This window comes from Pogonomyrmex barbatus, unplaced genomic scaffold, assembly GCF_055798465.1.
Source record: "Pogonomyrmex barbatus isolate J1 unplaced genomic scaffold, ASM5579846v1 scaffold17, whole genome shotgun sequence".
Lineage (NCBI taxonomy): Eukaryota > Metazoa > Arthropoda > Insecta > Hymenoptera > Formicidae > Pogonomyrmex > Pogonomyrmex barbatus.
Genome location: NW_028297113.1, coordinates 6,211,896 through 6,239,001, shown reverse-complemented (window position 1 = coordinate 6,239,001; position 27,106 = coordinate 6,211,896). Strand labels below are relative to the sequence as shown.

Here is a 27,106-nt window from a genome sequence, read left to right as displayed (position 1 = left end):
CCGCCGCCGTCGCCGCCGCCGCCTCCGCCGCCGCCACCTTCGCCCTCCGCGTCGTGCTCGTCGTACTCTGAGAGCACCTTGTCCAACAGCTCGATCGATCGTTGCACATCGTCACCTCTGGAACAAACGTAACGTTTGATTCTATAGAGATTATAACCGCTCTGTAAACACAGCGCGGGCGGTCTCGACCCCCAAAGAGAGAGAGGGAGGAATTCATCGCGATTGCAATTCACTCTCGGGCGAGACAAATGGGGATTACTCCCCCCGCTCGTCTTCCGACCCGATATCTTTTCTCACTATGTAGAATAAGTAGAGCGTATATAAAAGTTGCATAGAAGCTTCGCATATTTTTTTTTTTTTTTTTTTTTTTTTTTTTTTTTTTTTTTTTTTTTTAATTCAAATTTAAGAAACTATATTCTCGCTCTCTCTTCATCCCTCTTTCATCAGGCCGACATAAATCATCGCTATCGTCGGTAAAGTTACCGTGTCACCTGCTACCCCTTATCTTATTATGGCCGGTACCTACACGCGTCCCACTTTCATAAACGATAACCGATAAACGACCCGTTAATTTTACATGGTGGCGCAAACTATTTTCCGGGTTGCAGTTAAAAAGCCGGTTTAATTAAAAAGGAAATGTGGGTCACGTTAATCCGCAAATGTGCGCGTTGCGAAACAATCGCGTAGCTCTAAATTAAAACAGCGGAATAGGGCGGTCCAGCGTTTTCCAGCTTCTCGAGTTTCATTATAAAATGCATTTTTCACCGAGAGTACTTCTCGCACCGAAAGATCCGCACTTAAAAGAAAGATTTAAAACTGTAAATATTTATTTACACACAGTTTGCATGTCTCTCTCTTCTCCTTTACGAAGTTTATTTGCGAAATTTCTTTTCGGTTTCTGAAACTTCAGTTACATATCAGTTACACGATTATTCTGCAGAAATGTCGATACAGAATTTACTACGAGTACGTACTCGTGACGAATATTCCCGTCATTTAATAAAAGACTTCAGTCGGAGATTTCTGGGGCAGTTTATCGGCGGGATGATACATTTTGAGACTGGGGATACACGCGGGGGTGAGCGCGACGACGGTTTAGCAAACTTCGTTACTTCGTTACGTTCGTTGGGCGGATCCTATTTTATCTGGCACAGTGTATACAGAATGTTCGTCGTGAACTGTGGAAAATCGATTATCCGGCATGGCACATTAATCGTCCTTACTTAACTCGTCCGCCGATAGACTCTTTGCGGTCGAGCGAAAAAAAAAGGTATCTGTCCGACGGCTATCTGGAGAAGATTTCCCCATTAAGGAGAGAGCAAAATAAACGTTTACATTGATCGTAAAGCTTATCGATGTTATAAATTTTTTAAGGTCGGCATAGCTTTTAAAGTATTTATATTACACATTAAATTACACAAAGATTATTAGCGTTTACGTGTGCTTTCAATTTTAGTGTTCATTTCATTCACAATTTACACGGAATACGTGTGTAAAGAAACATCGCGAAATCTATTCTTTTGCATGTGAATCTACACGAGACGAAAGGTTTCGCTGAAGTATCTAGAAATTTGAGTAGACAAATCTAAAAATAATCGCACAATGGTGCAAAAATTTATTATATTTTAGCAACTAATTTGAATGTCACGCCTATTTTCACGTTGACAATGACCTCTCAATAAAATTGTTTTCTATGAAAATATCTCGATGAAGTGGTCATCGACCGTTCGAGAATGACGAAGTCTGAGGAGTAGAAAATTTCATAGCTTGATAAAGGCGATGCTCATCATCGAACACTATTATCACACCTAAAGGCGTACATATGTGACTTATCGCATCGTCATCTCGAGGCAAAACGAGGTAGGGAGGTACTGTACTGTAGACTATAGACTACAGACTATAGACTATAGACTGTACCCAGTAGAAGAGTTTTGCCGTTATTATTATTAGCGCGCATTAATTATCTTTCACGGCGAACAAATCAAGGCGACGTCGTCGATAATACTCGAGGCTCGGCCTACGTCACACTCTTCCGGGTCATCGGCTATATATTGAGACTACAGCAGTCTCGATATCTACGTGCGCCACGGTCGATAACCGAGCATTTAATTAGGCGCAATGCCGTCGGAGGTCAAACAGGTATGGATGAGCGAAGTTGCGAGGCAATTCGAGCACCGACGCAATGCGGTCCTCGGCCGACCGAGCTGTAATCACGATTGTTAATTACTGTGGAAACAGGATGATCTACAATATCTACATTATTCGGGGAAGTAGGAACAAGAAGATACTTCCCGTCGAGATACTTCCAATCACTGGATTACAATTTACACATGGCGATGAAATGCACAAATACAAAAGAAATCGCCGATAAATCGATCTTTTTTAATTAGAATGAAGTTAAACAAGAAATTTATTACAAATACCCGCTTTAGATTTTTTTTTACTCGATATGTGAAGAAAAATAATTATGACAATTTTTTTGTTAACATCCAAATTTAATTGGTTAATCTTAAATTGGTAATTTTCTAAAAAAAAAATTCTCTTAAATATTTTAAATAGGTTTTTAGTGTGCATATAAGACTGAAATATTCCTTTTCATATTTTAAGCCAAATTTTACATCTTCTGCTTAAAAATAGATATTACTTTCGTCTCTAAAATTAGATTAAATATATGACGATTTTATCTTTCTTCTTGAATATTTGACCTTTCTTTTCCCTCTCTTTGTATTTAATTTTTTTTTTCTTCTTCGTTGTACTCACTATCTTCTTTTTAAATTGCGTAGATCCGGACAGTAATCAAGAGAAGAAATATTCGTCGGGTGCCGCTCTTAGCTCATTACTCTGTCCTTGAGGATGAAACGCACTGATTTTTCGGGACAAAAGAGACGCGAAGCGAGTACTTTGTGCGAAGGTTAATATCCCGAGGAGTAACTCTACCGTATAATAATCGTCCTGGCCGCAAATGAATGAAAGGAGCGAATACTACCGATTGATCTTTACCGGGATAATAGTCTCTTGGGGGCTGCGTGCATATTAAAACATTGTAGGTCCATTGATTTTGCCTTCGTAAAGGAGTACAATTTTATCGAAAATATATTAATGATCAAAACTAACACATTCTCTTACGTTCCTGAATAATCCAAAATCCGAAAAAAAACTTCTTTACTTTCTAAGAACATTTTTATTGCTCATATCATTTTTTTATCGAACATTTTTATTGCTCATATCATTTTTTTATCGAATTAGAAAATAGACACTTAATTGTCAAATTTGCAACGATGCGAAAAATAACATGCCGTGATCTTTTTCAGCTTTTTCTTAGATTAAATCACCTGATCACTCGGGCAAATCGAGGAAAGCAAAAGTCCATAAGATATCTAAAAGACCTGAAAGACGCCTGCGGATTAGGACGTCTCTTTGACATCTTTGGATCTCCGTGTCTCATGGACGGCAAAGAGCTCGGCTCGCTCGAATGACAAACCATCGTCGTTTATCTTTCGTCGCTTCACCCCGGCAAAATACCGGAAAGGTCTGAAGAAAATTCCCTGAAACTCCTCGGACAAATAACATTGCGTCAAGCTTGTTAAACGCCCGTTTTTCAAGCTTGTCCGCCGCGAGACGGACGGTTTCGACCACGGCCATCAACCGGTGAGGCGGGTTTAATATGCCGGCCGTACTTTCGAAAGTTTGCCTACGCCGCCAACGAAGGGTTGAAAATCCATTCCCGCCTTCTTCCATCCCGCCACTTCGCCGCTGAGAATCCGGAAAACGTCTCGCCGCATCGACTCATTTCCGTCTCGTTATAAGCGACTCATAATTCAAGATCACAGTCGGCCGCGAAAGCTCGAGCGATTACATAGAATTTCCTCAACAATAAAAAAACCAAAGTGAAATTTATTGTATTTCACATCGAATGGTATATCTATTCTCCATTATTGTCGTAATGAGTCAACGATTCTGCACGAGACATCTACTTTTTTTCAGGCGGAACATCAATATCAATTCGTCAATATCACATTCATTAATCATGCAATCAATAAATATTAAAGCTTCTTTGTCGATTTTACGAACAATCTTTCGTGAAAACATACACTCGCGACATAGTAATATTTCTCATGGAGTCACTCAATTTGTTTCGAAAATTTATAAATATATAAAAAATATATGCAAACGTTACTTGAACTTGCTCGGAAAAAATATCGATTTCGGGCGATCATCGGGGCTATTGTTTTCCTCCTCGTCGCACAATTTTCACTGTCGGCGTCGCACGAGGCTGACTTACGACGCGGGGACGCTTTCCTTCCTTCGTCATTCATCGTCGTGCTACTACGTCGCGTTCGCCAAGTTTTTCTCGAAATGTCCCACGATAGTCACTGCGAGTGGCTCGAGCACTTAGACGGACGTTTGTCAGGCGTGTTCCCATCCCCGCCCATCCCCGCCCATCCCCGCATGTTCCCTCCCCTCCTCAGAATCGAAATCTTTTCTGAAGATTGGCCGTACAATGTGTGCGCCCTTAAACGGGACTCTTTCGAGAAGCATCTTTCGGAAGTATACGCGGCGCGGAAATCAATATTTTCCTTGAACTCTCCGCGAGTCGGTAAACATCGTACGTGCGGAGATGGCGTACGTGTGTGTGTGTGTGTGTGTGTGTGTGTCGGGGGGTTGCTCGCGGGGCTGGCTCGCGGCTTAAAGGGGGAAAGGACAGTTTCCGGAACGTGTCGCGAATGGATGGATAGTCTCAAGCGGCGATGTATCTTTCCCGCTGTATGCTCCGCGAACTTCCCGACATCGGGAGTGCCTCTTTAGGTCGATGACGGTAAAAGATACATAAACCAGAAATACAATCGCTCAATTTTCATCGAGGTCCGGCGTTCGCGATCAAAGAATTGATACCAAATCACCGTTACATCCGCCGCCCTCGAATGTTTCTCGAATTATTTCACCGACACATCACCGATTATTGGCACCGATTTAGATCTCCTTCCTTCCTTCCTTCCTTCCTTCACCGTGGACAAGTCGACAGTTTACGGTGCTTCGAGCGTCCTGTAGCCTTCGAGCTGGAGACACTCGACATTCTCGTCTCTCCTCGTCGTCGTAGAAATCGACCGACACCACCACGTCCACGAGGCATCGGGTGAGGCGACCGTGTAATCTATAGCGGCCAGGTGTATCGATTATCTTGTGACCCGATTCCAACTGGATATCGAGTTCCTGGATTGGCATATAGAATTGCCGCGTTCCATCGCTGCACGCATTTACGCGTGCGCCGCCAGGTATGGACTGTTCCACGTGCAAGGGTGGAGATCCTGGGAAGTCGCACTATTCTCCGCACGTCCGAGGGATCGCGTTACTTTCTGTGTACGATATGCTAAACACGCTTTTTATTTATTTCGAGCTTTGCATACATCGAATATTCCGAATATATTTTTATATATATACATGTATTATGTACTTCGAATACATAATGTATCAAAATGCGCCATTCACTTCACAAAATAAAAATTACAGGAAGATGTCTTGTTATTCATTCACAATTTTACATATTTAAATAAAATTTATATGAAATAAAGATATTTGGATATTTGTGTCATATAATTATTTTAAATTTTATGTTATGACTTCGTTTATTTTATGTTTATTATAACTTATTGTAACTCAGCCTTAAAATAGAAACAGCCTTTTTTTTATTATGTTTTGAAGCTAGTTGGAATATGAAGTTGAGAGATATGGCAGAACACACCAAAGTATTTTCACACGATTCTAGAGATAGAGATCCTTTCAATATATTTCATCAAATTCTAAAGCTTCGCTCGCACAAGGTTTTCTGTTGGGCTTACATGTTTTATGTATTTTATTGCGGATCTCTATTCGTGTATATTTTTTTCCACCTCTTTCAGTTTTATTTGTATAATTCAGATAACTAGGCGGGAGGATGCTTAGAATGAAAGAATTGTTAACGAAATGATTCTTTTCCTGTACATTATAATTTATTATTATTATTATTGTTATTGCATCGCACGAACGTTTCCCAGTTTAATTATATCTGGACGTGTGAACGAGCTCGATGATTGTAATTCATTAAGACCGTCTCGGCGTTTTTTAATTGCGCGATTCTCGCGTCGAGCTATAAATTCATTTCGTATTAATTCGCGCTGCGGGAAAACGTAAATTCTTGCTGCGAAGGCTGAACGTGACGCGTATATTTCGTCAGGATCTCCGTATTCTTTATCGAAACGGTCGACGATATTCCATATTTCGATGAAATTAATTACATGTTAAAAATATCAATTCGCCAAATCGAAAGGTTTAAAAATAAATGACAAAGATTATGATCTTCTATCTTCAAAAGACTATGATCTTAAAAAAAAAAAAAACTTATCATGAATATAGAAATTCGAAATTGCGAACCCTTCAATCGCTCGTAGTAGACATCCTTCATCAAGGAGCCTTCACGAAGAATGAAGAGAACCGACGTTTATTGGCATGGGGTATATCGATAACCTTCCGCGAAACGTCTCCGAATTAATAGCCTTCGACCGACCACGTTTTATCGTCGAGACAATGTCGCACCGTTTCGGTGATCCATCGGACCTAGACCCTACATCAGGACACTCACAAAACAACCCCTCGCGTGTATGCAAGGATCCTCAGTCTGTCAGAGACAAGACTCGTCTACCGTATAGCGTAGACCGCTGGCCGACTTCGAGACCGCCTTCTCTCCGCACGTGACAATATCGCGGGGCGGGACGAAAGAAAAAAAAAAAAGAAAAAAAAAAAAGAAGCGGCGTCTCGCCGTATACCGCGCGTCATTGCGTATTTATGACAACGTGAACTGCCGGACTGTGTCTGTCCGCAATAATGGCTCGCGTTTCATCCCATATTCCACGCCACATCCCCGCCGATGGTCACGCAATGACCCACCTCGTCGTCGCGAACCTAATCCCTCCTCTCTCTCCCCCCCTCCTCCCTCCCCTCCGGCCGGTTGCCGACCGCATGATATAATTTTACAACTGCGAGACTCACGTCGCGACCGAGCGACGACGTAGTTCGTCGGAATTTTCACGCGTGCGAACTAATGGATCGGATAATGCGACATCGGTTGGCTTTTCACGAGAGGTGAAACGGGACGACGTGCGTCGCGCTGAGCCCCGATCTATTCTGGGGGGGAGGGTTTTTTGCCGACCGTCCGCCGTAATATTCGAAAATATTTGGATGGCAAACGTTATCCTTTCATTCCGCGCCCGGCGTTACGCTTCAACTCCGCGCTAACGTAAATGCGAGTAAGACATCTCTCGCTTCTAACTCGAGCAAGATTAAAATTCGAAATGTCAACTCGCTTGATTTTATTCATCTCCAAGAATTACTGCGACGCTTAATAAATACGTCATTTTTTTCACATTGTTTATAATTTTGATCAAGATGCCTGTTCAAACTTTGGCGAAAAGTTCCTCCACGAGAGCTCTTTAATTTTTTAGAGATTTCTGCTCAAATTTCGAAAACTTGCGGTATTTTTCAAAGTAAATTTAAAATAAATTTCATTATCTGACTTTCTGTATCTTTCTTCTGTTGATAAGAAAAGAAAATAAGAGTTACTCATTTCAAATGTTACATTTGAAAAAATACGAAGAGTAAAGAATTTTTCCAAAATAATCATTTCGTACCGCATAAAATTTTTATTATTTCCAAGAAAGAAAATATTTCAAGAAGTAAACTCTATCGGACAATCGTAAATAAAATGCCTGTATACACTTAAATATTAAAGAACTGCTTTTTAAAGTAAAAAAAATTTACATCTAAAAATTTTATATAAAAACAGAATTCTTCGAAGAGATAATTTTGACATTCTGTGAATTCTGAAAATTCTAAAATTTAAGGAGTTCACGCAAAAAAAAAGCAAAACGGGAATACTAGATTTTCCACATTTTCCAGCTTTTTCCAGATAATACAGACCCTGCGCTGAGACGATGTAATCGATGATGCATGGTCAAAAGGGCTGGCTCGCATAACGCGAGGACATCATGACAGCGTCTTTAAATCAGATCTGGATCAGGGGGCGAACAATGGTAATACCATTAGCCACGAGCCGGGGATGATCCGAGCGTGCAAAAAGAAATGTCTCGTTAGTCCGGAGGCGAAATACGCGCGGGTTCCCGACGACGACAGGGCGAATTAGGAGTTTGCCGCCGGCTACTGAACTCCGCTATCGCACGTTGTGTATGCGGCCTACGCGTGGATGTGTATGCGGAAACAACCAGCGTTTTTGCCCGCACGCGACAATGCCGGCCGGCTATTAAATTAGCGCGCGGAAACGGAAACGCTATCCGCGCGATCGTTCGCGGAAAAAGGAGAACACCCTGCCACTCCCCCTCCCCTCCCCCGCCTCCCCCTCTCTTGTGGTGTGCGTTACGATCGAGATAAATAATTATCTTGGCGAGTGTACCGTCACGCGTGCGAGAAACCCAAAGATTGGTCGGGCGAAATTCCAATTGCTGATCTGAGAGCTGAGATGTGTATACGCTTTGTAAAATTAATTCACGAAACTTGGGTCCACTTGGGTAATGTCCTCCAATTTGTAATTAAAAGGCACACACAACAATAATTATAATTTTTAATTTATACTAATTATAATTAATTAATTTGTAATAATTTTTAACATGGGAAGAGAATTTTAAATTAAACGCTGAAATATTTAAGAATCCTTTTTTAAGAAAGTACTCAAGGAGAGATATAATAATAATAAGATTAATCGAAAAGATAAAAAAATTCATAATTATATTGATTAGAGATGTATTTGAAAATTCGCGCGAATCTCAGCGCAATGAGGAAAACGATTTAGCGATTTTTGGTGGACGCTGCATAATCAACACGTTGCAGAAATGTAGGCTATGTATACAGATCGTCGTCTATTTGGCAGTGATTTAGAGAGAGAGAGAGAGAGAGAGAGAGAGAGAGAGAGAGAGAGAGAGTTTAGATTCTAGTTTTGGATCGTAAACCAAACTCAACTGCTCTCGCGTGCGCGGTGTTAAAGTTTGATTTAATGCGAAAGTTTGCCGTTCGTCACTACGTCGGAAACTGTCTCGAATATAATCTCTTCGTTTCGTTCGTAAATCGAACCGCGCTCGCGAACAAACTCTTTTTCGTGCTAGTTTTTTGCTCCAGTTACCAAGAGGAAACATCGCGATCGACTTCGGTCGCCGTCTCCGGGGAGTTCCGCGCCGGGGAAGCGACCGTCAAATAGAATTTGCTGGCAATCGCGAATTAATTCTCAAGATCTTCGTCCTCCGCCGATCGATCTCCCCTCGGATCGCATCCCCGCGTCGCTCCATTCTTCGGCAAAATAAAAAATCTCGAACCCACCCCCCCTCCCTCCTCCGACGTCGCTCCATCTTCCACTCATCTCTCTCTTATCTTCCGCTCGAGCAATCTCGTTGCGGACGTATAATGGCGTCTGGAGCCTCGCTTGATCAACTAACGATAAAGATCTACTGCGAGATCAGTTAGAATCGTTTCTCGAAACGATTTTACCTCAATTTCACGTGACAGAAACGGCTGCGAATGGCATGGATCGCTTTAAAAGACCTGGCGAACGGTAAACAAAAAGTAACCTAGAAAACTAGAAAAACTAGAAAACCACGTAAATTGAAAGTAACAAAAAAAAAATTTGATTTTAAATAATGCATTCCAGCTTATTAGCTTCAATTGCGATTTAAAAAAAAAAAAAAAGAGTCATTCAATTTCGTTGACGGATTTGGTATATGGCGATGAATTGCAAGCTGGAATACAAGCTGCCTAATGCCAATGTCGGTAAATTTTTAACAATGAAATTCACAATGACTTCCGATATCTTGGATAATACATTTCAAATCATCGACGTCAATTGACATCCGGTAATCCGGAGGAGCCTTTTTGCCACATCGTTAACGAACGTAGCGCAGATATACAATATGTATACGGACATTTCGATCGTTCATTCGGAGACTCGATTTCCATTAGCGGCACGAATATATATATATATATATATATATATATATATATATATATATATACGGAGGAATGAGCGCGGAAGGGAATCGCGTCCGGTCTCTCCGGCCATTTTTATTTTTTTATTTTTTTTTTATTTCCCTAACGATTCCCCGCCTGTATCGACTTACCGCGAGGATCGTGCCCGCGTTCGAGCGTCGCTCTACGAGTTCATTTCGCTCCGAACGATCCTTTATAAAAATCCAATAACAGGTCACCCAGATATCGTCCGTCCGCAGCGCGTGCTATCCGAGCCATCGGATGTCGATCGCGTCCGCTTTCCCGTCTCGACGTTCCCGCGAACGAGCAACAAAAAGCATCCTTGCGGCTCTTTTAAGGATCTCGCGGCGGAAGATATATATTCCCCCGCGCGATGCGACAATGCGTATTTTCTGCTTTATCCATAATTTGTGTATGCGCCGACGATACGAGCCACGTCGCGTGTCACTTTGTGACACGCCGCTCTCGCGCCCCGGAGAGGGATTTTTATTCCGATATTATATTTCCACCGAACCACCGGGAAAATGGTGTTCCGCGCATACAAGAGACGTAGGGGTGAAAGTCCGCGGAAATAAATTCCAGTTCCCCCGTATTTTTCCAGATTTTCGCTGAGGATGCCATTTCGAAACATCTCTAATGCCAAAGTAAATAGATTCCGCGAGAGACTCTATACGAAGCAAAACACGAGATTCGCGATGAGTATATATTCATTATTGTTATCGTAGCTTCTCATTCGCTCCTTATCCGTTTGTTGGAAAAATACGTTGGAGCTGAAACGAATTTCGTAAATTTTGTAAGTGCCATCGAGGCATCGTGTGTACGTCTCTTTTAAGACGACGGCGGCCCACGGTCCAGGATGTTACTTTAACTTCGTTTAACGTAACGCCGACCAGGCTCACGAGAATTCCACGGTCCATCGAACGTGTTAACCCCTTTAATCAAAGCAAATAGCGGACGGGAATCGTGTCACCGGCGTTTGTTGCAGCTTCCTTTCGGCACGCGCGCAATCCGGGCCCGGGAGCTCTGTGTCAACTGTGCGAGTCGTCAGGCGCCCCGTCGACGACCCATCCAATCAGGGCGCATAAAAATCATTAGAGGGGCGAATCCCCGAAAGTGAGTTTCGTGCCTCCGACGTTAATCCCGGGGATTAAATTAATCAATCGCCGCTTGCCGATCCGGTTCCGTCGGATTCGGAGCGTCAATATTCACGGCGTTCTCTCCGAAATTCTACACGTGGGGATTATCACGGGGTTTGTAGAGAGAGAGAGAGAGAGAGAGAGAGAGAGAGAGAGAGAGAACGAGGCAGAATTTCCCTATAATTAGCGTTGTTTACCTACGGCGGCACTCTTCGTTAATCAAATTCAACTTCGTCACTGGAAATCCAGTCGCGATGCGGCCTCGCGTCACCGACCTCGTGTTAGCCTCTCGTGTTAGTCCTCCAGCCTGTTATACTAATTAGAACAATCTCCGTCTTCGTGGATTTCGCGAGATGTCTGTCGATATCCCGCTCTCGTCAAGTCTGCCCCGACGACGAGATGTGGCCTAACATTCGACGGCTCGATCACGGTTCGTTAACTCAATCGGCGAACGTTTATATCGATTTAACGAGGCTTAATTGAAGGAATTGTGCAAATATCTCTATCGTGAGCGAGTAACAATATTACGGATATAAAATGTGATGCAAGATCCTGAATTCGGAATGTATAATCAAAGAAACGTTAATCTGGTAGCTGCGACTTTTCAGTCGCGACCGATGTTTTTCGCAAATCTCAAAATTTCGCTCGCCACCGACATTATTTGCAATCACGAAACTTGTCGCGATTATGTGCAACATCGATTTTCGTCGCTTCAACGAAACTGTTCGGGTTATTATTCTAGGTAGAACGATCTCTTTGTGAATTTGCCGAGTTTCCTGATCTCATTATCGACCCCATCGTGGAGTCTGGAGATTAGAAGTTTATCGAATTGGCTGTCATAGGCGAAACTAATTGACGTTTGTAGTAAATAAGTGAGGTCTAGAGTTAGGAGGATATCGCTATGTGATATAATTTAATAAACTTACGCAAAACAAATATAAAAATCAAAGAATATGTGTTAAATTATTTCATGGTATAATCATTTTTTAGCTATGCTAAGCTTTTTGCAGTCACAAGTTAAATAATCTGAGCTTCAGAATTTTTATAGTTCCATCGTTGCTTCTCCTTTCTACTTCTTGTCAGCGTCAATCCAATTTGTTAATTTGTTAATGTTTATTAGTACTGAGAGACTTCCCTTGTGATCTCATCATCATCGAGGCTTATTTTGGAGCAGGGGGGACCCCCGGCAGAATCAGCCAACACACTCGCGAACATAATGGACTGTTCCTCTATTTATACCATAGCAGTCCAGCTCGTAGATGATTACTGAATTATTCAAGCGTGGCTAAGCGAGCTCGAAGCGTAATGTTGTAAACTGCTTTTAAAACGATATTGCGATTCAACAGCGTGCACTTTTATTTAAACAAAAATGAAAATGGGATAATTTTTTCACAATTCTAAAAATGTCTCTTTGTCTTGTTACATCCCGAACTGCTTGCTTAATGTAAAATTTATGGAAAATAGAATAAAAAGGGGTGTTGTCGGTTGAACTGGTTGAAAGGTTAAATTGAGAGATTGAAAAAGAATTCGTAGTTTTAATTATAGTAAAATTTCGAAATTCACGGGTAAACGTTATTATTACGGTAAGCGCTTTTTAAAGAGAACCCCGCACATTTTATCGAGGTCATTAAAGCCTGGCGGCGCAAAGGTTCTCCTGAACCTTTTTACACTTGGCCGTATCTTCCCCCAAGACCGTGCGCTACTTCTGTCTCGTCTCTGGCGAGATGCTTCAGATGCGATGCTTCTCAGGCGGATAAATGCACCTCATGTCGTTTCAACTCAACGTCTCTCGTCGCTCTGCGAATAGTGCGGCGGCAGCCTCCGGGTGGACGTGTGCAAGCCGCTATACGTGCTTCCTGACGGTCGGGAATTTACTTGACTACGAACGGCGTTACGGCCACTCGAGATGCGACCCCTTCCAATCATCCCCTTCCCCCCCTTCCCCCGCTGCCCCGCTCGGCCCCGCGCCGACATTTGCGTATTTTACTGGCTTTTACCCGAAAATTCTAGATACCACTGTTATCGCGGAAACGGATCTAGACTCTGTGAAAGATCTCGCCCTCGTCAGACCGCCGACGCTTCGGCGTGCCCGGGCTTTGCCCTGGGCAAATTTAGTCTTCTGACCGCCCGCGCTTCCCTCATTCACCAATCTATGCGCGATGCACTTTGACGCTCAGTCAGCACTAGCTGTCAAAGCTAGCTGATTGTTAGCGAGGTGGAAATTATGAGCCGAACAACACGGCTTCCGAGTCACGAGCGGATGAAAGGGAGACGATTGTAGCTGGGGAGGAATCGCCATCGCGCGGGTCTTTCTAAGACGTTTGTCGTAAACGTCGTAAAATAAATTTTTTTTTTTTTTTTTTACTCGGAGAATAATCCCGGCTGGGATGGTGGCCCATTCAATTTTCTTAAGGACAAACAAGTTCTCCTTTGGCCACGGAATCCATGAATGAAGATCGTGGCACTGATTCTGGGAAACGCCATGTATATTTCATCGTTTAATTCTATCTTTCCAAGTTTCCGGCGTTTTGTTGAAAATATGCGGGTTTAACTCCCGTGGCTCGCGAATGCATCGGCGAGGCGTCGTGTAACTCTAAATGATTTTTGTTCGAGTAATAGGATGAGTAGTTCATGGCGATATAATCATCGCGAGCTTCACAATTTGTACGAGAGACGACGGTCGGCTCTCTCTCTCTCTCTCTCTCTCTCTCTCTCTCTCTCTCTCTCTCTCTCCGATCCGGGAGATTCTCCGAGATCTCGTGGGTTTCCTCGCACGCCGGGTAACGGGGAAAATTCATTATTTCGCCGGTGTTACGTACGTGGAATTTCGAAGGAAAGGGGAGATCCGCCGCATTCCACGGGGGATCCTTCGCGAAAGCAATTTGCATAAAACAATCAATAAGACAAGATTGATAAGTCGTAAGTCGGTGACTACGCTCGAGACGCGCGTGCCGCAGCGTCGTCGTCTCGAAATTTCAGCTCGCGACGACGCGTCGATTTATCACGCAGTCGGTCGCAATTTTTTATGCCATCCCGCTCGTCCAAGCGTGGATACCTCCCACCCTCACTCACGCGTTCCACGATTACACGTAGAAATATACAAACGATATTGCGGACAAAGCATAAGATATAAACTTCAGCGCGATGTCACTTCAACTCTCCCCTTTTTAAAAAAAGAGAATGATAACACGCCGGTAAAAACAGTCTTTACGCGCGTCCCGATATATCTTATGCAAAACGATGAAAGAAACGTCGATCGTCGCGGCCGATAATAGAACGATGGTAAATAACTGATGCCTTACGACGAGCTCGTACGACGACAAATACGAGAATGGAATCGGGGCGCTGTGTGTAAAATACTTCGCACGCCAGTCCTCTTTTCTGCGTGCTATATCTCGGCTTGACCCCGACTTCGAAAGCGAGTTTTATTCATTTATCAGCGCCAGGTCAGCTAGAAATAATAAATGTGACATCCGATCGCGCGAGAGAACTCCCCTTTTGGGATGCATCGGGCCGCTATGTTCGTTGCGCGAAAGATGACGGAGAGAGAAAGAGAGAAAGAGATCAGGGGCGAGAGGAAGACGCGAAGCGATAACCGCTCCTCGTACTCCGGATTTGGAGGACCTTTCGAGAGTCAAAAATACACTTTACTACTTTACGCGATAGTAGTAGCGCGCGTGGAATCCATCTCTATTCTTACGGAATTAATTATTTCGATCATCGTGGTAACCCGCGAAATGGGTCGACTCGAATATCGAGCTGTACTACTGCGCGAAATGAGAAAGCCTCACTTCGCGCGGTCGGCGATGCTTTCAAGAAGCGTCGAATATAAAAGCTCGATTAATTGATCCCCAATGTCATCCAATTCTTGAAAATTTTAAATGTTTTAAAAATATCTTCCCCCACAACGCTCAATATACTTGTGTTAAATGTGTTATTATCTACCTCCTCAATCTACTTTCTATTTTACCTCTTTATTTTTCGCAAACACACAAGAATTTTATATTTAAAAATTAGTCAAGCACTTTTCAAGGAAAGATTTTAAACATATATATCTAACAATATTTGTACACATTTGTATATTTTATAATATTTATATACATGTTTAAAATTTTTGATAAAGCCCTCAAAGAGAAGAGCTCGTTTATTACGCGCGTACAAATCTGGCTGAAATAATCACGTATTTAGAAGATGCTAATTAGACGCCCATTTAAGCCACGCAGAAAATTGCACTGCGTTACCGTGGGCTCTCTTCGGAGGCTTACTCGGTTGCATAATTCAGCACTTTAATATCGCGCAAAAGAATACTACGCGTAATAAATCCGTCCACTCGACGCCTTTTCGTTTTACATACTCTTACCGTAACTCGACTTATCTCCAGGTCAATGGTTTACGATATTCCCGGGAATAATAAATTCCAATCCAGCACTCCGTTGTGCAAACGCGGGTGCATCTACGATTTTCCACTCACGCTACGCTCGGAAAGAGCACGGAAAGTAGTTCTGTTCTCGGTGGATTAATAACTTTTCTCCTCTCTCTCTCTCTCCTCTCTCTCTCTCTCTCTCTCTCTCTCTCTCTCTCTCTCTCTCTCTCTCTCTCGTTCGCTTTCTCATTATGAGGCCGAACCTAGGGAAAAAAAAACACTCGAGAGCCCTCGGCACGCGTCTGACGAATTAAAAGTTGCTAATCACCTCGTAATTGGGCCTAGCGGCAATTTCGCTTAATCGTTTCGAGATAATCGTCTAGTAGTTTCGTCGATGATCTCATCGCCGCTTCCGCAATCGGGCTCCGCTGGAATACGAAACAATACCGTGGCATGACACGAACCTACGCCACTGCCATAAATACATCACGCGCGTAATAGATTCCTCGTATCAATATGATTTTTACATATACGCCGCTTTGACGAATCGCTTCGATTTTATCCGATTACGAAATATTGTAAATCCCCAGATCGTTCCACTGGATTCGACATTAATCGATTGGAGTGTTACGAGTATAAAGCGCTGATGTGATTTGAGAATAGCATAGCGCGTGCTACGTTTCATTTATGACTAATCTACTGCAGTTATTGCGTGCGTTTCAAATTTTGCATCGTGATGACGGCAAGGTCGCAATGTCTTCGCAATGTATCATTCTACATTTATCAATTACTGATCTGAGAAATATCAATCTCGTCGTTCATTATTGAATGATTATTTTACATCGAAAATTGAAATCCTATAAAACGTACTTTTTTCTTTTTTCAAATATAAAATTTAAATATAAATTTCAATATAAAATTTTTTAATAACCCGACTCGGAGCGGAGCAAGTTGTTCATTCGAACATTCTCGCAAATTCTTTGACATCGCGAAATTAGCGGATCTTCCAGCAACTTTCAGCTTCGCCGAACAACGCCGTGTATTATGCGAAGAATCGCGTTTTAGGAATTCAAGGGGACAAACAAACACAAGTGACATAAACCGACGTAAAAGTCACAGTCGACGTTTCCCGTTTGATTGTTCCGTTGATCCCATTTAAGTCCGCCATTGAAGGTGCAAGACCGTCGCGTGTACCCAGGCCACGTGAATGCCGGCTGCTTCGTGTAAAACGGATATTTACGTGAGTGCTCACTTAAGCCTGCACACACGCACGGAGACACACATCCGGGACATCCTCCGTCGAGGATACGCCGAGTAGCTTCGCCGACACCTCCGGTGCTCGACGCAAAAATTCAAAGTACGAGAACGGGACTGGGAAAGTTCCTCCCCTTCCCCCCCCCCCCCCCCCCCCGCGCCGATATGCTTAAGAAACACGAGCGGAGAGTGCTCTCCGCTGAGACGAGAGGAGACGGGGGAGGAGAAGTCGCCGTTAATATAACTTTGCTGCCGACCTCCCGCATTCATATCTTAACGCGCGTGCGATAGATCGATCCCACCCTCTCCCCCATCCGCACGCGGATTTTCTTACCGCGCGATTTATAATGGAACACGGGGGAGTGTCACGCGTCTGCAAATAGACGCACTTAAGCGCGGACGTATCGTATACGTTACCAGATTTACAGGAGGAATATACGAGGGGGAGTGTGACGTATCCGTTCAAACGGAGATCGGCCTAACAAGGACAAATGGTCCTTCATGTAACTGTCAATCAGAGGCGGTCGGTATTTCTTTTTTCAGAGGCAAGGATTTTCATGAGCGTCGTTATTTACACACAAACGAATTCCATCGATTCGTTCATCTGCAAGAAATGTCGAACGTCGTCCTGCGATTTTTTTTTTTCTCTTTCACGGACAATGCGGAAGATCAAAAGTGTCTGGAGGAATATTCTGTAATAAATATTCTGTATTGTTCTCCCCGAACGACAATTGTGTCTCTGTCGAAGTCTCTGCTACATTACCCCGTCAAAATGTCTATTTGGAGGAAATTATGGGCGCGCGAGAGCTCATCTTCCTCGTCGGGGGAGCGATCGAAGCGGAGAGACGGCTTCTCCCGATGGTTCAGACGTCTAGTGAACTCAAGGTCGTCAGATCCCACAGCTACGTCCTCTCCGTGTCTTTACCCCGTCTCCATCGTTTTTATAGCCCTCCCGACACTCTACCCTCGTTCGACCTTCAGTGTGACAGATATTCAATCCCGTGCCGGATAATGAGTTTTCCACGATGCTTTATACGTCTCTAGAAATGAAGAGGAGAAGCCTGGTTCACTAAACTTCGTTATCTAACGAGAAAGATAGCCCTTCTGTTTAGAGAATATACGAAAATTGGCTCGAAAACACATCAAATACTAAAAAAAAAAAAAAAAAAGAAAAAAAAAATTATGAATGATCTCTCATGGAGACTTTTGTCAGGGGAAAATTTAAATTTATCAGAAAAGCAAATAAAAAGCAAGCGATATCCAGAAATATTTTTGATCAATTAATATCGCAATAATAAGCGCACATATCCAAGTTATTGAATAGGTGTTGGCCGTCATTGTCTAGGACGAATCTTCCGTATGGCTTTATGCGCTTCAGCGAAGTGAGGAAGGGTGGTCGCGTCATGGCCTGACGTTATCTGCTCGAGAAGTCCGTCGACATCCTCTGTGAGGGAGTATCAGAAATGGCATATTCGTCGTGACGACGGCGGCGGCGGCGGCGGCGGCGGCCATGTGCGAAAACGAATGAACACCGCGAATACGTAGCCGACGAGGGTGCCAACTATCGGAACGCGATATCTTTTCCCGATACGCAACCCCCCCGTGAGTTAGAGGTTGCGCGTGGAAATAGATGGATCGACGGCGGCAAATGAATGCATCGGCTGCAAAAAGATGGCTTTCGAAGATTCTTTCGAAAAACAATGAACTTCTAACTTTGCACTATCTTTTTGAACTTCACGAAGATATATATAAATGTTTCATAATTATTTAAAAAAGAAAGAGAACAAATTTCTAAATTAAACATTATTTCGCTTTCGTTGTATAAAAGACAGTTATTTGATACTTATCATAAATATATATATATATATATCTCGGTATATTCAACCCGCACCTCGCTATTTATTCCACACAAAATTCCATTACTGTAAAGCAGATAGAGCACATCGCCTTGTCATGTCACGTTAAAATATACAATTTACCACCTCTGACGGTATGTATCATCTCGAAACCGACATCGGGAAGCGTAAAGTAACTCGATGTGCCAATTATGCGCGTTAAAGAACGTCTCGCGCAAGCGAGAATCCTCCTCTTTGGCGCGTTAAAGCCCCCCGACAGCGCCCTGTCTTGTTTCGGTTGACAGCAAAGGAGGTTCTCGGCCGACGACGTCTAGCTTCGAAAGTGAATTCCGCGTCCGGAGTAATAAGGTCACGGCGTCCATTATGTATGCGAGGAAAACCAAAGTAGGAGGGCTTCGTTAAGCTCGGCCTCCGCTCCCGAGATAAGAAGCTGGAAGAGTTTGCACTTTCGAAATTAATTCGCATAATCCGGCGCGTCGCTTCGTCGTCTTCTGCGTCCCTCGGCTGGCCGATCTCGCACGACGGACTTCTCTCGACTCCTCTCGCTCTTCTCGCTCCCGTAAGCACGCGTTACAGCTTAACCGAATTTGCATCTGATCGCAGTCGGGATAAGTGCACACCTCGCTGGCGATGCAACCGGAAACTTTTAAGACTCGAACGAAAAACAGAATCGCAGTCCCTCTCTCTCTCTCTCTCTCTCTCTCTCTCTCTCTCTCTCTCTCTCTCTCTCTCTCTCTCTCTCGCTCGCTCTCTCTCTCTCTCTTCCTTTCCTGGGAGAGATTGAATAATATAAAATGGAGCGAGTGCTTTCACTTTTATCCAGTGAAAGAATCGCTCCGAAAAACTAGACATGAATAGAGACGTTAAGCTAACACAGTTAAAAAAGAGATTTTCCTTTTAAACTCGATAAAGCAAGTAACTCATTTTTCATAGATTTTTTTTTAACGCTGAATAATAATTTAACCTGTAAAATGGTCATGTTATAATTTTAGGGAAAGTTTACGTTAAAAAACTTATGTAATAGTTGTGACGTGTAACACGTTAAAAAAAGCATTATTTTAATTAAAATTATAAAACATATAAAATGAATATTTTCCCTTCTTCTTTCTTCTTTTCTTCTGAACTGTATTGTTCAAGAATTTACTTGAAAATTAAAGTCTTTATTCTTGAAAAGATTGAATGTACAGTTTCTAGTAACATCTCACATCTAGTAACATTCTCACAAATCTCAACCACGAATAACTCAATTTAATAGATGATACCACACTTACGATTGTTTTTCTACAATCTATGTCTTTTGTCTAGTGAAAATTGCGCTCAATGCTTTATTAAAGCTCTTTTCGTTGGCTTCACGAGAATATCACACTAGAGAGTAAACAATATCTGAAAAAAATATTACACAATGCCATAATATCAGAAATCACGTTATTTCCACTTTTCCCTATACATATTTTTGCCCAGCGGCTATTTAAACATTTTTCAGATTTTTCACTGATATGTCCTACACAGTTATGTACAACAAAAACATATTACAAATATCCAAATAATATAAAATGTACTTTTTACTTTCTATGTTTGAACAAACTTCAAAGTTTGGAAAATATAATAATAATAGTTAACACTCGTTAATTAATATTCGTCACAATTAAAACTTTATCTTATATTTCAATTTGCATATTTATAATGTTTATTAAAAATGCTCGATCATATTACAATCTAATCAACATCGTTCCGCGATTCATTCGATAAGTAACATGATCTTCAATCGCGCACGCTTTTTCAAGCGTATGATCGAGATAATCTCGCTTTCGAAACGAGACTCCGAAACCTTCGATGCCTTCGAGTGCACCTTTGATATATTCCGCAAGTAAACCCGCTTAAACTCTTTATCGACTACACCCACAGAGTTATATATATATCAAACGTTTCGCAAATTAGCAACTTAAGTGGCTTATGAACTCCGGGGGATGCGCGGGATATCGCTACCTTGGGAGTCACTCTTGTCTCTATATTCACGGTGATAACGTTGCCGCGGTGAAATCCCGGCTTAGGATAATCCCGGGCGCGCTTGCGGGCGATCGATCATCGGGATTTAAACGGCGGTCTCGAGGTCCGTCCGATCCTTCATTCCACGAATGAGCAAACAAGCCGGCGCAAAAGTTAACCTCCGGTTGCACCTCCGAAAGGCATCCGCATCCGAATAACAATGCGGAAGCAGCAATTTTGTAATTTTAAAGCGTAACCGGTAACGCGTAGCGTTTCGTTTACTCATGATTTAGCAAATTAGCGGAATTTCCCGCGTCGGTCCTGATTAAAGCCAGTCCAACTTTCTTCAGCGTAAATGAATTAATGAAACACTGTATTGTACGAATCGATATTTTTCCTGCACGTGTACGTGTGTAACGTGCCGCCATTATAATTCCGCGCTGGAGGATTGCGAAAATAGAAGAACGTTGTTATTTTATTATCTACTATTTACCTTATAAAATGATGATTGAGTTTTATGAATATTTGAAAGCGCATGCAATTAATAACGAGTTGCGCTCTGTTGCCGTTTTAATGAAAGTAGACAATTGACATTGATTATTTAAACATCATTCAATTGCATTTTGAAATAACAACCATGTGGGAGAATAATAATAATAATGTAAAAAAGTGCTCATATATATATATATATATATACATTTCTCTCGTAGAGAGATGAGCACTTTTTTACATTATTATTATTGTTCCCCCACATGGTTGTTATTTCAAAATGCAATTGAATGATGTTTAAATAATCAATGTCAATTGTCTATTTTCATTAAATATAGATATTCATATAAATATATATATATATATATATATATATATATATATATATATATGATACAATCGAACATTTTAGCTGTGAGTTTAATTTTTCAATAAATAACATAAAGCGAAATCAATTTGTAAAACATACGCGCGACTTCAAGGTCCAAAACAGAAATCAACTTCGAGATGTATTACGTAACGACTTGCGGAATTGAAAACCGCGCCGTGAATACGACTATTTAACTCTACGACGTATTTATAAAGTATTAAAATCGTAGTATGCGTTTTACTCCATTGAACATATGCGAGATGGGAAACTACCTCGAAATATCGACACGGTGATTTCGACACAGAATCCGCACGCGGAGTACTTTTAGCCTCGCTGCTCGTTTTGCGGGCGAAAGTTTCAGGAGCGATTCTCGCGAATGGATAAACGATTTCTAACTTTCGATATGACGAGGCAGGATGATTTTGCCGATGAATGCCGGGAACCCGGCGAATAACCCGATCGGGCTATGCTTTTTCGCCACGAACGGAAGGTGAAAGCGCGCAGCACTTTTCTTTGTGACGCGTATCGGCGACAAACGCGCGCTCCTGTCGAAAGTCTCGATATATATATATATGCGAAAAGTGTATGCGATAAAATCTTCCATTATAAAAGCACAGCACATATTCAAGGCAATCGAATTATTTCGGTCGCTCGAATCATGAAATTCGAATCGCGTTGGGTGCCAGGGGACTCGACGAGTGTGCAGCCTCGCTTTACCGTACTAATCCGACACAAAACGAACGTCAAATCGAGGCTGCGGTCGGCCGGCATCGTTGAATGAACTGGAACCATCGGTGACGGGAGCCCGTCGGTAACGGATTAATCGAGATTTCATTGCTTACCATGTGCTCCCGCGGCCAGGTGTGCGAGAGCGAGTACACCGCATAGCGACGTACGATCATCGACATACGGGGTGTTTCAAAAGTGGGGGAGGTGATTAAGGACCTCAAAACAAGAAAAAAAAAATTGGTACGAGTACAGATCCGGAAATGCGTTGTTTTTTTAGTTATTTTTAGCTATTTTTATACCGAAATTTCAAATTGCTTTGTCAAAATTGAAAGAAAAGATGATCTTTATGAGTTTTATAATATAATTAAATTTAAATAAAAGTCGCGGGCTTTACATTGTACAGAATGCACCGCGTGAAGATACAGTCCGCTGAGCGCTTCTTGACTTCGAGATCAGACCGATTTCACAGTTGTGCATCCCGCACAGTAGTGCTACAGCAAGGTTTGCGCAACTTTTATTTAATTTTAATTATGTTATAAAACTCACCGAGACCAAAGACCATTTCTTCTTTCAATTTTTGAAAAAAAAAAAAAATTTCGAAAGCAAAGCAATTTCAACATAAAAATATCTAAAAATAACTAACAAACGAAAAACGGTGCGTATCCGGACCTATGCTCGCATCAACTTTCTTCCTCCGCTTTTGGGCTCCCCCGTTCATCTCCCGAGTGAAATTGACCTCGGAACACCCTGTGTATATACGTGCGTCGCGATCGCGAACGAAGTCGTTTGCACGTATCACCCACGCCGGCCGCACGCACCGTCCTGCGCGTGGATTTATACGCATGACGCACGCCGGTGTAGCTGTCGTCGTCGTCGTCGTCGTCGTCGTCGTCGTCGCTGACCCAGATACACGAGCGCGCAGCTCGTGAGATATCGAGCCGCACGATACACGAGCGGGCCGGAGGCTGCACGTGACGCGTGACCAGAATCGAATCGAGACTCTGCGGATTACGATCGCGAGATTGTGACCGGTGTGTTCGAGCGACGTGTGGGTGCCCGCGAAGTGTAGGTGTAGGTATCCGCGACGCGAGTCGCTCTTTGACGCTCGTTATTTTCACCGACGGAAAGTCGAGAGAGAGAGACTTTCCTCTTAGAAATCGCGCGCGATGATCGTGCAACTACTATGGCGGATTCTCTGTTGATTTCTCTGTTTATCGCGCAGGAGATGGGGAAAATTAACGGAGCCAATTTCCGGCGGCTCGGAATTCCGCGATCACGCTTATAGCTGTAGTTGTCGACTACAGTGGGTTTTGATCAGGATGATTATGTCGTCAAAGTGCACTTCCACCATCCGAGATCAAAAACCCATTATAATGAAAAAAATCGGGATACCGCTAATCCGCATAACCACGACGGCTCCTCGCCGATAATTATTCATATTCTCTCTTTACACCTAAATGTATCTCTTACAGCCCTTTATCGCTTACACAATTAGTTACGCAAACGTGCTCTGACGTAAACTGTTACGTGTACAAATATGCGCTGTTCCCAATTCCCAGGACCTTCGGACGCGCGACGAGTAGAAATTATTCGCGCTATACGTTCGTTTTCTATTCCCTCAGTTAAATTTCTTAAAGTTAAATTCCCATAATACTTCCGCGATCGCGCGGCCATCTCGCATTTAATCTCGCCGAATTAGAAAGGATTTCGTTCGCGTATGCAATATTCCCTCCGAGATGGAAACGACCTAGGGAATGGACGGCGAGCCTAGCGCGAGGTCGATAACCCGAAATTATGACGTCGATCGGTTTAAAAGCGTGCGTGATGGATAGGCAGATTCCTCGCAAGAGTAGTAGATATTACGATGGGCGAGGTATGGGCGCGCCGTTCCGTCGCCGCCATTGGCCGTGCGATCGGCGGCCGTGAATCGCGTTATTCGTTAAACCTCCGACGTAATTCGTTCCTCGCCTTTCATCGGATCCGATCCCGCATGCCTCCGCCCGCGCCATACGAGGTTAATATCTAATTTCTGCTGACTAATTTATGTGATTCTCCCCCGCGTGAAAGAGAGCACGCGATGAAACTGGAAGCTCGCGGTTTCTCGCAAACTCGTCTTGCGCTTTCCCCGTGACGAAAATTACACCCGAAAATCAAATATCGAGCGATTTATTGGGATTAAAGATCGAAATCCCGTAACGGAGTGACCGTAAAAGTGACATCACCGCTTCAGACTTGATCCATCGCGGGATTAAAAGTCTGGATTTCCGACGAAAATGGATCTTAAAGATCCCCAGGTCTACATATAACACGTTTCAGAACTTTGAAAAATTTCTTTCGCCAGGAGATCTGTGGCACAAAGGGGACGCGGATGGTTATTGGAAAATCCGTTGCAAATGTACCGTTCCATGTTTTATTTCTGTTTTGTTAGCGAGGAATTTCAATCGTGGCCTATCAAGCGATAGACTACGAAATTGAGCCTGTTGCCACGATTACATTACGAGCGCGCCGCCGATACGCTCCGTCGGAGCGACCGCATCATGTGAAACCTTCGACGTCGACGGCACGACTTTTAATCTCGATATAGCGAGTGCTACGGACCGGAAATAAGCGGCGGTTAATCCATCAAGTAACGGGATCCCCGCCCCGTCCCCGCCCCGTCCTCCTCCCTCGTGCCGCCGCCGCCGCCGCCACCACCAGCGGGCAAATCGCGTTAACGCGTTAGCTGATGGCCTAATCATATCCGAGCGCGGGCTAAACCGGCCCCCGAAACTCTTCATCGAATTATCCCGGGAGCAGTCACGGGATACGTAGACGAGTTTCTCGGCGTGGGATGAAGTGCGCGTATAATTGATTTTCCCCACGTGCCATCGGTCCGGAGAAAAGTTTCGCAAGGCGCGGAAGAGCGGAGGGCATCCGACGCCCGTCATTACGGCCCGCTGCCTCGTGTAATTCGTGAGATTTCATTTTTGAAAGCTTTATCGTGTTGGCGGAGTCCGGGGCAAGGCGACGACGGGAGGACACGGCCCGTCCCTGCTCTCCCTCGGGGAGTCACCTCCGGGAGTTTCTCGCTCAGCGTTCTGAATTTTTCATCGCAAGGAATTATCACAAGAGGGGCCACGCCATGCTCTTAGCATGCGGTGGCACTTCGTTCCGGACACGCCCGTGAATATCTTGGGCGAAAAGCCAAGATAATAGAAATTCGTGTCTGACGTGTGTTCCTGATAAAATTCCCGCGGACGTTTCCGCAAACGCACGCCCGCCGCATATTCCTCTACGAGACGGGGGGGGGGGGGAGCAGATCGACGAGAGAAGATGATTCGCGATCTCCATATTAAAGGTATCTTACGTCCGTTAGACGTTTTAAATGTCTACTATTAAGAATCCCTTTTTTGTCGGCCGAACAATAGTTCAAAGTTCTCTTTTAATAACGTCGTTTATCATCGCACGCGTTCGCATAATGATGTGACAATCGCCCGGCGAATAATACTCCTGACGCGTTCATTAACTAAGTGTTCTGTTTCCGATGTTGCTTAAAGGGAATACCAATTATTCGGGGCCATTTGAATACAAGAGCCGCCGATGCCTCGCCTACGTAAATCATTAATGAAGGAGGAGCCGAAGGAGGAGGCGAATTATGCAATTTCGCTGCGGCGAAATGCACGCTCGCGTACCTGCATTCGATTATACCCGTAGATAACAACCTGCTAAGAAGGCAGCTCGTTTGCCCGCTTCTGTATTGCCGCTGAATACGCATAATTACGCGACGAATTTACTTCCGAGAACAAACGGAGTTGGGGGAATGTGAAATCAAGAGAAAAGCTGCCGAGAGAAATAATCCTGCCGTTGTACTCCAATGCGTACTCACTAAAGCCGATAACTCAGATAACAGCCAATCACGTTACATATCTGTGAGAACAGATGGGAGGGGGGGGGGGGGGGATGAAGGACGAAGGGAGAGAAGAGCCAGAGAAATTAGGTCGATCAACCTAAACTTACGAATATCGATTTAATCGATCGATACCATTTGGGTAATTAATTATAGATTTAATCGATCGATGGCTATCAGATAATTAATTATGGATAATTAATTATATTATTTAATCTATTACAGAGATATGCTCGCGTTATTGTAATAATATATATTATGCTCTTGACGCGAGCGATCAATAACTTAAGCGAATTTATGATTGAGATTATTCCCATGTTACATCTTTATAAAAAAATTTAACATCGTATTTGTTCGTTTTAAATTAAAAATACATAAAATAGAAGCGTGAAACATTAAACATTTTCTACATGCCCTTTTCTATATGGCCATTTTATGATCAGAATTTACGTAATTCAGCTTATAAGATTAATTAAAGTGTGGTTATGACTCGTGGTCCTCACTCGTGAAAACCCGTCAAAATTAAGTTCTGATGTTCCCGTTTAACCCACTTTTTAAGCAGTTCTCCGCGGAAAAGTAACCAAACTGTAAAAATCGAGTCTCTACAAACCGCCAGGTCGTAAACTTTCATCAGGATTCTCATCAATGACAATTGATTTTCTCTAACAGTTTTCCTTCGAACTTTTACCTCTCGATCAACGATAATAAACCCGGAAATAGCCGCTTTAAGTATGTGTCACTTTAAATCATATTTAAGTCGAGCTCCGCGATTTTACCCGGTCGAGTCCCGTTTCATCACGTTACAATTTATATCAATCGCGATGTTATATTGTACTTTGCTTCATCACGATGTATAATCGAGTGTCAAAGCATCCGAAAAGTAAAGATCTAAGAAGCATTTGATTATTCTAAATCATAGAAAACCATCGTTAATGAGCCAAAACAGTAAATTATTGCCAACGGACAATTGCAAAAGGAAGATCGTATCTCGCGACAAGATAGATGTTTTAGAATCTA

General features: G+C 43.0%; 1 protein-coding gene across 1 annotated transcript in view; it reads right to left on the bottom strand.

Moving 5' to 3' along the window:
- The window catches only part of LOC105432163 (uncharacterized), a 138,310-nt gene that overhangs the window by 50,896 nt on the left and 60,308 nt on the right, over positions 1-27,106 (bottom strand). Inside the window, exon 4 of the mRNA XM_089074443.1 lies at positions 5-117. Coding sequence (XP_088930569.1) covers positions 5-117 — 113 coding nt within the window. The remainder of the gene's footprint in view (positions 1-4; positions 118-27,106) is intronic.